Below are 13,297 nucleotides of genomic sequence, written 5' to 3' on the forward strand. Positions count from 1 at the left end.
TCAAAACCTAAACACTCAAACTCATGCGTCAAAAGTTCATAAGAGGAAGAAGACTTGATATAGGAACTTTAATTTTTTATTCCCTTTGTGGAATTTATCTCTTAGGGTTTAAAATTATAATAATTTTTTTTAACTTATAATTGTATTTATAATAATATTATGGTAGTAATTATTAGCCTTCATACTAAGAAAGTAACTTTGAAATTCAATCAATTGAAATTTTGAAATTCATAATTAATAAAAACTTGATCGATCCTATTGATTTATTTTAAAATATAACATATCAAACAATATAATCAAATTTGTATAACATGATCATAAAATCAATTTTTATGAATTATATAGGCTCTCATTTAAGCAAGCATTTCAATCTAATTCAAATATGAGATTAAACTTGATTGTACATTATGATCTATATATAACGACAAAAAGTGTGATATAGTTAGCTCTATATTTTTCTAATAATGCATTTTACTTAATTTAATTATTTTTTATTTTGATTTATGAGTGTATGTAAGTTATATTAATGCCCCAACAACTTAAAATATGGTAGTTTTATTACTTAAAAATAAATTTATTTTTTGAGCATTATGCTTGATCATATGATAGCTATTGAGTTCACTCGAACTAATGGCACCCATAGCTTCGCCTAGTCATAAATATACTATTGATTTGCAATTTTAAGTAGGGGTGTCAATTTTTGACATGACCCGAAACACGACCCAAATCCGATCGGGAAAAATCCGGGTTCGGGTCAACCCGAATCCGAAACGGGTCGGGTACGGGTTGAACAAATCAACCCGTTTTAAAAATCGGGTCGGATTTGGGTTGACCCAACAACCCGAAATTAACCCGAAAGTGACACGAAAACTCATATTTGACCCGAAAACTCGAGATTGACCCGTTTTGACCCGAAAATTGAATATTGACCCGATATTGACCCAAAAATTAGCAATTTTAGGTCAACTTCGGGTCATTTGTGTCGGGTCGGGTTGACCCGGACCCGAATTGAGTCGGGTTCGGGTCTGAAAACTTGACCTGTTTTTTAAAAAGGGTCGGGTTCGGATTGAACTGAACAGTGCCGGGTCAGTTTCGGGTTCGACCCGAACCCGACCTGCTGACCCGAATTGACACCCCTAATTTTAAGCTTCATTTGAATTAATTGAGACCATTAATGTACCAACCTTATATAAAATTATTAGCATATATCAACTTATATTGAAATCGTGATTATAAACTTAAGCTCATGAAGTGAGTAATTCTATTATTCAAACAGTGATGCTAATCATTGGTCTTTCTAGTTAGTAGGGTTGTCGACATTACTATTTTTTCCTGGAGGTGGTGTGTGCACTAGACATTACTACAAGTGGCCTTCCTTTAATATTGCCTCTCAGAGCGCTATAAGGACCCAACAATCTTTGTCTTGTAAGTATGTTCATTATGATATAGGTAGGTTGGAGTGGTCCAAATTCATTGATGGGTGGAAGGGAAGTGCTGGCCAATAAAAATGTAGTCATTTTCTTATATGGACATTAATATATCAATGGTCTCAAATGGCCACTTAGGGTTGATATTATTGAAGAGTCGATGATTGGCTATAGAGTACTTGGCAACTTCATGATGGCTAGCTTGAAGATCATAACCTCACAAGTGGCCTTGGTGAAATGAGTGATATAGTCCATACGGAACTCACTTGCTCTTCCTAAACTATTGAAAATGTGACCGTTAGTTGTTTGTGGTTACAAATGTTAAACAATAGCGATTTCGAGTGTCGATGTTTGTCGATGGTTTGCGTTGGGTGGTGGCAAAAACTATCATTGATATCAGTAAATGACTGTAATCAATATCGGTCATTGAATGATGTTGAGAAAGGTTTACAGGTCCTGGACAATGAGAAATAATAATGCTTATTTTTAAGCATTATAGTGCAACAGTAATAAACTCAAAATCTAGCAATCTTACAATTGCCCAATTCAATTTGAGGATGCACTCATTCTTAAGTATGCTTGATATTTCAAATGATTTTAGAGAGTTTTCAATTATGCTTGAGTACTTGACAGGTCCATTTGGAGTTGGATTCATAAATTCTCATCTTGACTATAAATTTGCTAAAAATAGAATTCACAGCTCATGATCAACTTAGAAAATTTATGACTATACTTTGATCATTTGAAATGTAAAAAACAAATCAAGAATTATATTTCATCATATAAATTAAATGCATAATAAAAAAATATATACAAGGTAGGAAAATTTAACTTATTATGTGAACTACTATCTATATTATATTTTAATTTTCACTTCAAAATAAATTTTTTGAAATAGTTTAACAATTTTGTTAGCAAATATAGATTAAAGGGATTCTTTTAAACAAAGTCGTTGTAGTATAGTGGTGAGTATTCCCGCCTGTCACGCGGGTGACCCGGGTTCGATCCCCGGCAACGGCGTCTTTTTTTTTTAACCGGTTTTATATTTAAGTTTCCCCATTAACTTTGTCGCTTCTCAGCATTATTGGGAAGAAAAAAAAAAAAAAAACTTCGCGCAAGCGCAAAGAACCAAAGAATTCATTGGCGGGAAAAAATAAAAGCGAAGTAGAAATAATATACATATATCAGGCCAGATGGGAAATTTCTGATTGCTTTTCTCGACTTCTCCCTCCGGTTCACTTCTGTGAGTTCTCTCGTGCTCGTTCCTTTTCTTTCTTCAAGCGCTTTCTTCCCTCCCTGACGCCTACTCTTCTGTCACTTATCGATGGAGAATCGCGGTGCTGAGCGGGCAGACGACCTCGAGATTGCCTCCATCGGCTCTCTATATGTTGGTCCCTGGGACAAGAAGTACTGGAGCTGCACTAGGGTTTGTGACCTTTCACTCGGATTTTAAAACCTTCATAGCTTTGATGAAGCCATGATGCTGTTATTGTTTTTTTGTTGTTGTTGTGTGACTTTGAGCAAAACTTGCATTCTCGCATATATGCAAAGCCTCATCCATGAACTTTAAATTGGCAGCCTAAACTCCGCTAAGATGGAATGCATCTGTCATTGCTTTTCTCATCAAGTTTTCAGAAGATAGTGTCTGGTTGTTGCTAGCTATTGCTTTTTTTTGTGGTACTCAGTGTTCATTCTTACCGGGTTTTTATTCTACTGCCGGAAATGGTCACTCCAGTGTTTTGTGCTTATAATCGTTTCCGTGCTGGTGTGGCCAGTGATTGATTGGTGTGCGCTCAAAAAATAATTTTAAGAGGTTTTACGGGAGGAATTGATTGGTTATGTTAAGTTTTGATTGTAATAGGTGAAGGGTTTGGAATTCGTCAGCTTTTTGAAAGGCAATGGAGCAAAAATGATAATAGAATTAAAAAGATACTTGTTCATTCGTCTTTGTTACTCGCTCGGACTCGAAGCCAGATGCTCTTGTGCTGCCATTGGGCATCCAGTCATCGGCAGATGTATAGCCACTGTGCGCCTCTGTGCATTTACTAAAAAAACATACCATGAGGCGCACACCTCAAACTTTTTTTGTGAGGCGTGCAGCTCAATTTGGCTGAGGCGCGCCGCGCCTCTTTCCTGTGGGGCGTACGCCTCAAAGAACGCAAATTCTTTTTTTAAAAACCTTAACCTAAAGCTTCTTCGCCTCCTTCGACATTTCGTTGTTCGACTTCACCTGCTTCACATTTGGTAGAGTTTTGAACGAATCGTAAAAGCTTCTTCGCCTTCTTCTACGACGTTCCTTACTTGTCGGATCGGAAGTCACGACAATTCGACGACGTTCTTTTCTTGGATAGGAAGTAACATCAGGAGCTTTGCTTGCTGCGACGGTAGCCATCTTTCTCCCCTTTCATGCGCTTCGTTGCTGCTCGACTTCACCTTCGTTGCTGTTCGACTTCGCCTGCTTCAACGTGAGGTTCAATTTTGATTGAGTAGTTAGTTTCTTCGCTTCCTTCCACTCGTTGCCGTTCCGTCGCTGCTCTTCGACTTCCACTGTTTCACTTGAGGCAGAGCTGTTAATGAGTCGCTAACGACTTCAACTTCTTCATGTGTTCCCTTGCTGCGCAGGTTTGCGACTGAGGATCTGTCGATATAATGACCCAGCCCATACTTGAATTTGGCTTGATATTTTCTTGGATATGCAATATTCTTTGAAGAAATTGACTTATCAATGTATGTATGCTTGATGAATGTAACGCCCTCGTTTGCAAACCACAAGTTGATTATATAGACTTTTGCTATTTGGACAAATATAAAATCACCTGACAGCGACCTATATGATCTTGTTAATTATGGCATATATAATTACAGGATGAACACCACCTTATTAAAATTCAAGGAGTCAACACTGGATACTCTTCGGGGGACTTCGAAGGAAAAACTGCAGGAGGAAGACCTGGGGACAACTTCAAGAAGCTCACAGAGTCAGAATTATAGGAGAAGAAAGCGAATGGGCTCTGTTTTAGATGTGACGAGAGGTATATGCCGGGGCACGGGTGTAAGGACCCGAACTCTTCAGGTTCTTACCATTTGTGATGAAGAAGGAATGGAGAGTGTCGTCTTTCAACCTTGCAGGCAAGGTGGATCTTTGGGAGGGGAGTATTGTTAGATCGGTCTAGCCGGTCCATAAATGACCGGTCTAGGTGGAATCGAGGCGGAGACGTTCGCCTCTCCTGTACGCTGAGTCGCTGATTGCACCGCAAGCGCCAAGCGGGCTGATTTAGGAAGTATTTTTGAGAAAGCTTAGGAGGGAATTTGAATATAGGGATTGTTTAGGGATTTCCTTTTGATTTGTACGCATTAAATACTTTGTTTTCTTAGGGTTAGGGCATCTTGAATTTGGCTGAAATTTGAGATCTCCTAGATTTAGGTTTTTCTTTGGGATCTAGCGGCGTCTAGAAATTTGGGAGATATCAATCATCCTCTTGAATAGAAGATCAATTGTATCTTGCTAATTTATGTTTCCCTTTCATCAAATAATACAAATTATCTACTGTTTTCGTAGTTTTGTGTTGATTTTTGTGTAGAAGCTCGCTGTTTTCGAAGATTGATAGGAAATACTTGAGATCTACATGTGTTTCCTATCATGATGCTACATTACCATTATTCATTTGATATAATAACACTAATAGGAACAATGGTGATGTTTAGGCTATATATATTATCAAAATGATTGCCGTAGCAAGAAGAATTATTTTATCAAAATGATTTTGATCATTTTCGTGACATGTGAATGTTGGGTATAAATTTTAAGTAAAATTTGGTCTTATTTCTCGATGTTTTTGGTTATTATAATCCTTGGAATAAATAATGAACTTCTAACAAATTGCTAGCATAAGAAATTATACTATTATTTTAGGAATTTGAATCATATTTTCACTATTGATGTGGGCTAATCCTCCATTCTTTTGTAGATCTTAATTGGGGGGCATGAAGGAGTTTGTACTGATTGTTGGTGTACAACATCGCAAAATTGATCCAATATGCTAACAATTAAAACATGTCGAAAGTTAAAATCAATAGGTTAGGGCTGCCACTAACATACAACGGTTCTAACTAAATATTTCATTGCACGAATGGGACCTTTTTATCCATTTTTGGATGCATCAGCAATTTTAACTAGTTTGAAATTCCCATATATATCAGACTATGAGACGCTTCAAAAGCATCGAGGGTCATTCACTCATGCATCTATAATGTATTTAAACATGAGTCAGCATTGTGTTAATAACTCTCATAAATCTTACTCAATCATGGTCGATGTTCCGATTTAAGGGGAATTACATTTGAATTTCCTGATTCCAATTGGACAATTAATCACTTATTTTGGGATAGAATATTAGAATGGGAGTTGAGCCTATTACATTACTGTATGGGTACCTATTAAACCAATGCTTATGTGAATGCCTAAGGGTCACCACTAACATTCAAGGATTTCGCTTATGTGAATGCCTAAGGGTCACCACTAACATTCAAGGATTTCATCTATCTGTTTTACTTGTATAATGGCCAGTATTTTATCCACGTTCATATATATCTTAGCATTTTCAGTAGAAGGCATCTATCCACTTTCATGTGTATTTTGACATTTTCATTACAATGCATTAACTAGTGAATTAGGCTCAGTACAACTTGAAGGAAGGTTCTAGGGCTGGTTAGAGTTGGAGATGCTAAGTAAATGTAGACAATAAAAACATCTTAAATACACACTTTTGGGACATTGTTCTTTTAAATACCCAGCACAAAGTTTCATTTTAGCTTGCTAAGATATGCTTATTGATCTGGAATAGTTAAGATTCTTGGGTTATTAATATAATTCTGGGTGAGATTTACATTGAAACGCAAACAAAATCACAATTATCATTCCAAGAACTATTACTTCTAACCGAAAAACAACAAAAATGTTTCCTTCATTCCAAATATAATTTAATATATGTCAAAATATGAAATTCTATAAGAAAATAGTGAATGAACATAAAGTTTAGCAATAACCAATTTCACATTTCAAAGAAATTTGGCACATATCACATTTAACAAATTTCAATTATACATGTAAAACCAAGGATCCAGCATATTGGAACGATAATAATTGAAAGGAAGAATTATGCTTTTTGCGGGTACAAGGAGATTCATCTTTTGAAGATGTTCACACTTACATAGCACTGAGAGTACACACTAACAATTACACATAAAAATAGAGAAAAACTGAAAATTCATTTCAATACTCAATATCCAATTATTTTTACATGCCTGAGAGATCCTATTTATTATCAACAAAGCACAACAAAGAAGAAAGAAACTAATCACAAATTCACAATCTCTTAAGATATATTCAAATACAACATATTTCAATATATCCTTCATGATTTTCTGCATGTGTAACAAGTTTCCAACTTTAAAATTCATGTTTTAATCAATTCCAAAAACTCCTATTCAATAGTTGCAATAGACCTAAAATTAAAAAAACTGCATTTTGCTAAATCCTTAGCTAAACTCCCAATCAAGTTTCAATCAATTCCAAAAATTCCACAGGCCCGCTCTTAGCTCCGCCACTGATTGGAATGTTTTATATTGATAATAAATTAATAATAAGAAAAAAACTAAGAAGCAACATCAATACATATAATTCACATTCCTAATAATTAGGGACTTTCAGGTTTGCTTCTCTTTTGCTATATTTGCCTAAAATTTTCTGCCCCACAAAATGTCCGCAGGACTATACTAAACCAGGAATATTATGCAAGTCAATTTGCTCTTGAAATCTTGAAAATAGGGTCTCATTTGTTTTTTTGTTAATTGCACAACGTTGTTTCGTTACTTTCCTCCACTTATCAAATTGCTTACCATATTTTTCTAGGTCAGCCTGCTTGAATTTGAATGTACAATGTAAATCTGTCTTTCTTTTTGCAAAGCCTACACTGTGTGCTTTGCCTAAATTTCATCAGTGTCGTTGTTGAAAACAAATTCTTACTCTCTAGCTCTATATGAGTGGGTGAGCTTGTTTTGTAGTTTTTGGATATAATTGTAACCTTAGAGGAGGGTTCACACTGCTTAGCATGATTGGTAAAATGCAGCACTTATATTTGTCTGACTATGCAAGCAGATTCTCATTGGAATCTTCAAACATCTTTATTAATTTTTTCATGATTTAGGACAGCTTGTTATTGCTCATTAATATTGATGATTAAGATCCAGTGTAATGATTTATTTATTGCTATTTGGATTCCAGATTTTAGTGGGCAGAACCATTCTTATAAGAGTGCATCTCTTTGTTTAAACAGGGCAAAGACCGTTACCCTTATCCAGTTGGTTATCATGCTATTCGAACTCATGCTGGAAATGTTTTTCAGATGGAAGTTTGCGAGGGACTGAAAGGGCCTCTATTTGTTGTATGTTGACAAAACTTTTCCCCTTTGTCTATCTTTGAACTACTGAACGTCAACTTTTGACAATGCTTTTCATAAATTTTTACTCTAGCTGAAATCTTGCATTGTGCAGATCACAGCAGTTGATGGGAGTTCATTTAATGGTCAAACTCCTGATATTGCTTGGGAGAATTACCAGAAGAACTGTCCCAAACTGAAGAACTGGAATGTGAAGAGACTTTCAAATAAAATTGATGGTTCTGAGGCAAGAAAGTTCTTAAAATTTCAGTATATTTGTCTAGAAAAATAGGATTTGTAGAATGTAGACATACCCTTTCTAAAAGAAAAATTAGATAGCAGCAGTTTTGAATTTGTGTAATGTTAGCTTTTATATGAATTCATGTGACATGAGGAGACTTTACTATTAAATGTGGCGGTTTTCTGGCCTTCTAAAAAGCGTGCTTTCCCGGCCTTTTAAACACGCTATGCTTTCCATTGCATGAGTTTTAATTGTATAAAGTTCATTTTCTGAAATTTCTTAGTTGTGTGGCGGGCACAAAAGAGTATAGTTTAGGAGTTTTGATGTGTATCTTACTTGTCTTCTTGTTTATTTTCGTGCTGTTTTTCCATATTTGTGCAGCTTTTTGGATTCAAAAATCCATCCATCCAGAGACTGCTTCGTGAGCTTGTGAACACGGCAGAAGGAAGAAGTTTATTTTCCCCTTTCTTCTGCAATGGATCTAAGAATAAGGACCAAATATGTCCTCAAGTCTCTGACCAATACTCCAGTTTAGTGTCTGCCTTCGAAGAAAAACGTTGCTCTAGAAAGAGAATTCGAAAGAAGAGAAATGCTCGAAATGATATTATGAGGGAAGCAAGGTCAAAAAAGATCTGTCCTCAGGGTCTACAAAGTAATTCAAAAACTTGTATTTTGCAACAAATGGATGATCTTTGTTATCTTTCCCCAGACAGCAATGCCATGCAATTGAAGGGAGAACAAAGTGTCTCACATAATGAAGATTCTGCAAATGATGGTATTGCTAGGCATCATAGGACCTCACCAAATGGCATGTTTTCCCCTCTAATGCATCTAAAATCATCAAATATTCAGTGTCAAAAGGAAACCGAAATCATTTCATTTGCTAATGGCAACGGCCACGAAGAAACTAATTTAATGATGCAAGGGGAACCAGAATTAAACTGCCATTCCGTTCTCGCTTCAAAAGAGATTTCGATTGATTTGGATTGTTCTGAATCTGTTGTTGATAAGCACATTGTTTCTCATCAGAATAATTGCGTTGATACTGAAACTTCTAGTTTCACAATCGGCCTAGATAAAATCAGCAATGCAGTCAAAATCATGGTACTCAGCATGACATCTTAACTTAATTGTGATTGATGACTTTCTCTATTATCAAAATGCTTGTGTTATTCCTTTACTGTTACTTATAATATTTATTTTATGATGAGTTTGGGCAAGTTTGAAATGAAGACTGTGTAGGGGAATCATATGTTTTCATAATAGAATTTTTTTAAACTAGTTTAAATTAAAATTTTATTCTTAACATGACACAATGGAGAAAAAAGATTCATGTAACTGACCCAAAATAGTGGGATAAAGGCTTGACGTTGTTATTATTGTTCTTAGTTTAATAATTTGTTGTGAATCAAGAATCTAACAATAGGGCATAGTTTGAATTTGAACCTCCTCACAAAAACTCCTTATGTGTAGTTTGTGTAAAGGAGGCATCTACATCCTTGTGCTTTTTCCAGCATTATGAGCTATCACGTTGTAGTGCCACACAGTTAAATTGGTTTGCATTTGTTTCTTCTTGTTTCACATACCTTTGTAAAGGTGCCGGATTTCTCATGACTGCCAATGTATCAAAGCTTGAGAAATTGGCTAGTTACTTTAACTAAACGTATTTTTGCATAATTTTAGTCTTTTTGATATGTAAAATTGTGTTATATCCAATATGATGTTTTTAGGGGTGTAAATGAATCGAGTCGAGTTTGAGTCACCCATTGCATAAGTTTGAGCTTTATTCTACGAGTTCAAGTTGTCTCATTTATTATGAAAAAGAGAAAATAATTATGATTCAGCATTTATTATAATAACATGATAAAATGAATGAAAGAAAAAAATTATAAATAATCACTTAATATAAAAAGTGAGATATATTTTTTAAATATTTTTTTATAACTTTATACTTAAAATTTTGAATGCTAATATATTTTAAGTACATTTTATATTAATATTTTTAAACGAGCAGACTTACAAGCTAACGAGTCGAGTAAGGGCTGGCTCAAGCTTGGCTCGCTAACTCATCGAGCTTGGCTAACAAACCATTTATCAAGCCAAGCCCAAGCCGACTCATGAGTTAGCTTGACTCACACTCCTATATACTTCATGCCTTATTTATGTAATTTTTTTATGTGAAAAGATAGTGATAAATATTTTATATGGGGCTTTTATATTAGCATGCTTACAACAAACATGTGAGTTGTGCACTTGTTCCAACAAAAATGGCCAATGCTTATGTTATGGATTGTAGACCAAAAAGAGATCAAAATTGGACCCGATATATTAATGGCTAACTCATTTTTAGCTTAAAATTTTAAGCCTATGGGTGATGGTCAATCAGTTGGAATTTCTACACTAATTTATTTTTCTCTTCTCTAAGATGGGACTAAAAAGAATACTTTCATGTGCCTTAATTATATCTCCCTCTCATGAAAGCTCTCCACATTAGTTTCTACTGCCCCTAAATATAAGTTTTTTAACATCATCAAGAATCATGCACCAAGAGTCCACTCAATTATGTGGGTCATGCTTTGAAGTCTCACTTTTGGATTTTGTCCAATCATAGTAGAAGGGACCAAGATCTATGGGATTCACAAATTGTATGACTTAAGCCCAATCAAACCTTTGCTTCATTTGTTAGTGAGCATAGATTAAAGTGTTAGGGAAAAGAGTATGCCCAAGAGTAATGATGTTCATGACAATAGGAAAAATAATCTATAACAACATTATGAAAAGAAAAAAAAAAAGTTTACATCGCTTAATGAGATCTATCAATGTTCACAACATATAAAGAGATACATGCCCCATTAGTCTGTAGAGAAAAATAAGATACAAATATTCACTCAAATATTTCTCACTTTTATCTCACTAACATTTCCTTTTTTCTCTCTCTCTCTCTCTTTTTTATTCCCTCTTCAAATTTGAGAATGCTTCATCGATTATGCTCTTGGATATACAAGAAATCTTGTCATTTCCTATGTTGGACCACTTCATCGGCCACGAATTTTAGCAACAATTGTTAATTTCCTTTTAAGTAGACCTCTAACTTTTAACTATCACCACCATAGCTTTAGTGGTTGATGTTGAGTACTCAATAGATGAATCTCTTTGCATGACACATGCCAATATAACTACCAACCTCTAATCACTCCATTGACTCGTTAGAAGGCTGCCTTTACATTTGGCTGAATAAAGCATAATAATGAGTGATGTCCTTTAACATCATGCAACTTTATCTTCATATAACACTTAGAGGTGGCATATAACAAATTTATTATTGTTAGGTAGATGGTATTAGGTGATCGACAATATATTTGTAAATGTTAAATATTAGGGATCCATGAAAGAAGAAATAAATCAATGAAGTAGGTTTTTACTTCACAAGTAAAGTTGGTGTTAAAATTATCTCTACTCTCAACAATCTTTTAGTTGAAGATTAATTTTGATGTTCTCGTTTGAATGAGTCATCTTTGTGTGGCATGACATCATAGTCATCAATAAAGGTTGATCGATGTTTCATAATACCTCAAATTTTAGTGGTAGATCTTTCATCATTTAGCACTATCATTGTGTTGTTATCTTAATGCTTCTAGTTCTTGAATTGCCATTTATCCTGTAATACCAATTAACCCTTTGGAAGTTCTACTTGTTAGAAACTTCATCCTACATTACACCTCTAAAATATCCAGGAATGGATTCAACAATTGCTTTTAAAATTTTGGTGCTTGATATCATATTATCATGTACATGGTGCCATCCTTGCTTCCACATGCTATCACCAAAGCACCATTGATGACCTTTCGAGTATCAGTATATAAGGTTGAGACACAACCTTTTTAGCCAAATTGCCCAATTGAGATTAGGTTCCTCTTCAAGCTAGGAACATGTCCTATTAATAGTTTTAATTTGCACATCACCAAGTAAAACAACATTCAAAAGTTCCCATCAATAAGTTGACCCCTTTCTTAGTACACTAGAAAAATTATATATAAAATTTTTATGTGGATTTATATGAAATGCTACATCTGAGTCAAAGATTTAGGGCTCCATAAGGCCATACTCACTAATGACTAATGCATCAAGAGCAACATTTACATGTTCCTAATATATTTGATTTGAACTCTATCCACCATTCCTTTATGGAGAATTCCTTTCAAGTGGCTGATATTGCCATATGACCAACATACACTACTATGGATTTAATAAATTCTTATTTTAAGATTTAAATCAACCCATGTTGTTCTCCCTTATTGCACTTTTTCTTTGCTCTTAAGATTCAAAAAGATTCAAAGCTACAAAAGTAGAATCTTCAATTGATTCTCATCTCTTGATTCACTGAAGATTATGCCATAGTTGAGCTTTGACTTAATAGCCCACATGAATTACTTACAATTGCAATTTCAATCTAAGATTTATGGTAATGATGATTAAGTTCAATGCATGAACTTCATCATTAAAGTTGATACTAGTTGAGCACAATTAAGTTGTGATTAAATTAAACTTATTGACATGCGCCATTGCGGAAGCGCCTTCAACTCTCTTGAGATTAAAAAATCTTTTTAAAAATACTCTTATACATGTCTAATAAAGCTTGCAAGATGATCCTCTCTTGTATTATGTTGAATGCCACATTTATTTGCCAATGAAAAACGTGTAACTCCCAATGCTTGCATGTTTACAAGATCCCAATTTTTTTGGCTCATAGTTGTGCCTTCTACTTAAAGAGAGTTAGATGCAGTTTTCTTTGGCATAGTTAATTTTTGATTTGCATTTTTCAGTACTTGAAGTCCTTGTCTTTGTATTGATCAATCCTTACCTTTCCATCTTTTTACGTCATTGCTCCCGCTCCCACTTTTCTCATAGATTCCAAAGCTATCGAAGCTTTGATATTAGTTGTTGAGAAGAAGTGTGCTCAAGACGAAGGCAATCATGAAAATCGGAAAATAGTCTGGATAGAGATTATAAAAGAATAACAAAAGAGAATTTGTTATTCAATGAAATCCACCTACCTCCACGGTCCCATAGAGAGGTAAATGTCTGTTAGTTTAGGGTCACTGAAATATTTTTCTTACTTTTGTCTCACTAGTACGACAAATTCTCCTTTGACACTAGCTAAATTAACTAATCTTCTATCACTCCATTGGCCA

General features: G+C 34.7%; 1 protein-coding gene and 1 non-coding gene across 9 annotated transcripts in view; both read left to right on the plus strand.

Moving 5' to 3' along the window:
- Positions 1–2,375: 2,375 nt before the first annotated feature.
- On the plus strand, positions 2,376–2,447 carry TRNAD-GUC. The gene has a single exon. It is a non-coding gene; the product is annotated as a tRNA-Asp (tRNA).
- Positions 2,448–2,610: 163 nt separating this feature from the next.
- LOC110106860 overlaps positions 2,611–13,297 on the plus strand; it is a 35,945-nt gene continuing 25,258 nt past the window's right edge. For 2 of the 8 annotated variants that reach the window (XM_028693185.1, XM_028693186.1), the window contains exons 1-4: positions 2,615–2,853; positions 7,763–7,870; positions 7,980–8,111; positions 8,487–9,209. In XM_028693185.1, the coding sequence (XP_028549018.1) occupies positions 2,752–2,853; positions 7,763–7,870; positions 7,980–8,111; positions 8,487–9,209 (1,065 nt within the window). In that variant the 5' untranslated portion in view covers positions 2,615–2,751. Of the gene's footprint in view, positions 2,854–3,660; positions 4,155–7,762; positions 7,871–7,979; positions 8,112–8,486; positions 9,210–13,297 lie in introns of those variants that run through there. The other 6 variants (XM_028693188.1, XM_028693189.1, XM_028693190.1 and 3 more) reach the window with 6 other exon arrangements.

Source organism: Dendrobium catenatum, unplaced genomic scaffold (genome assembly GCF_001605985.2).
Source record: "Dendrobium catenatum unplaced genomic scaffold, ASM160598v2 fragScaff_scaffold_231, whole genome shotgun sequence".
Classification (NCBI taxonomy): domain Eukaryota; kingdom Viridiplantae; phylum Streptophyta; class Magnoliopsida; order Asparagales; family Orchidaceae; genus Dendrobium; species Dendrobium catenatum.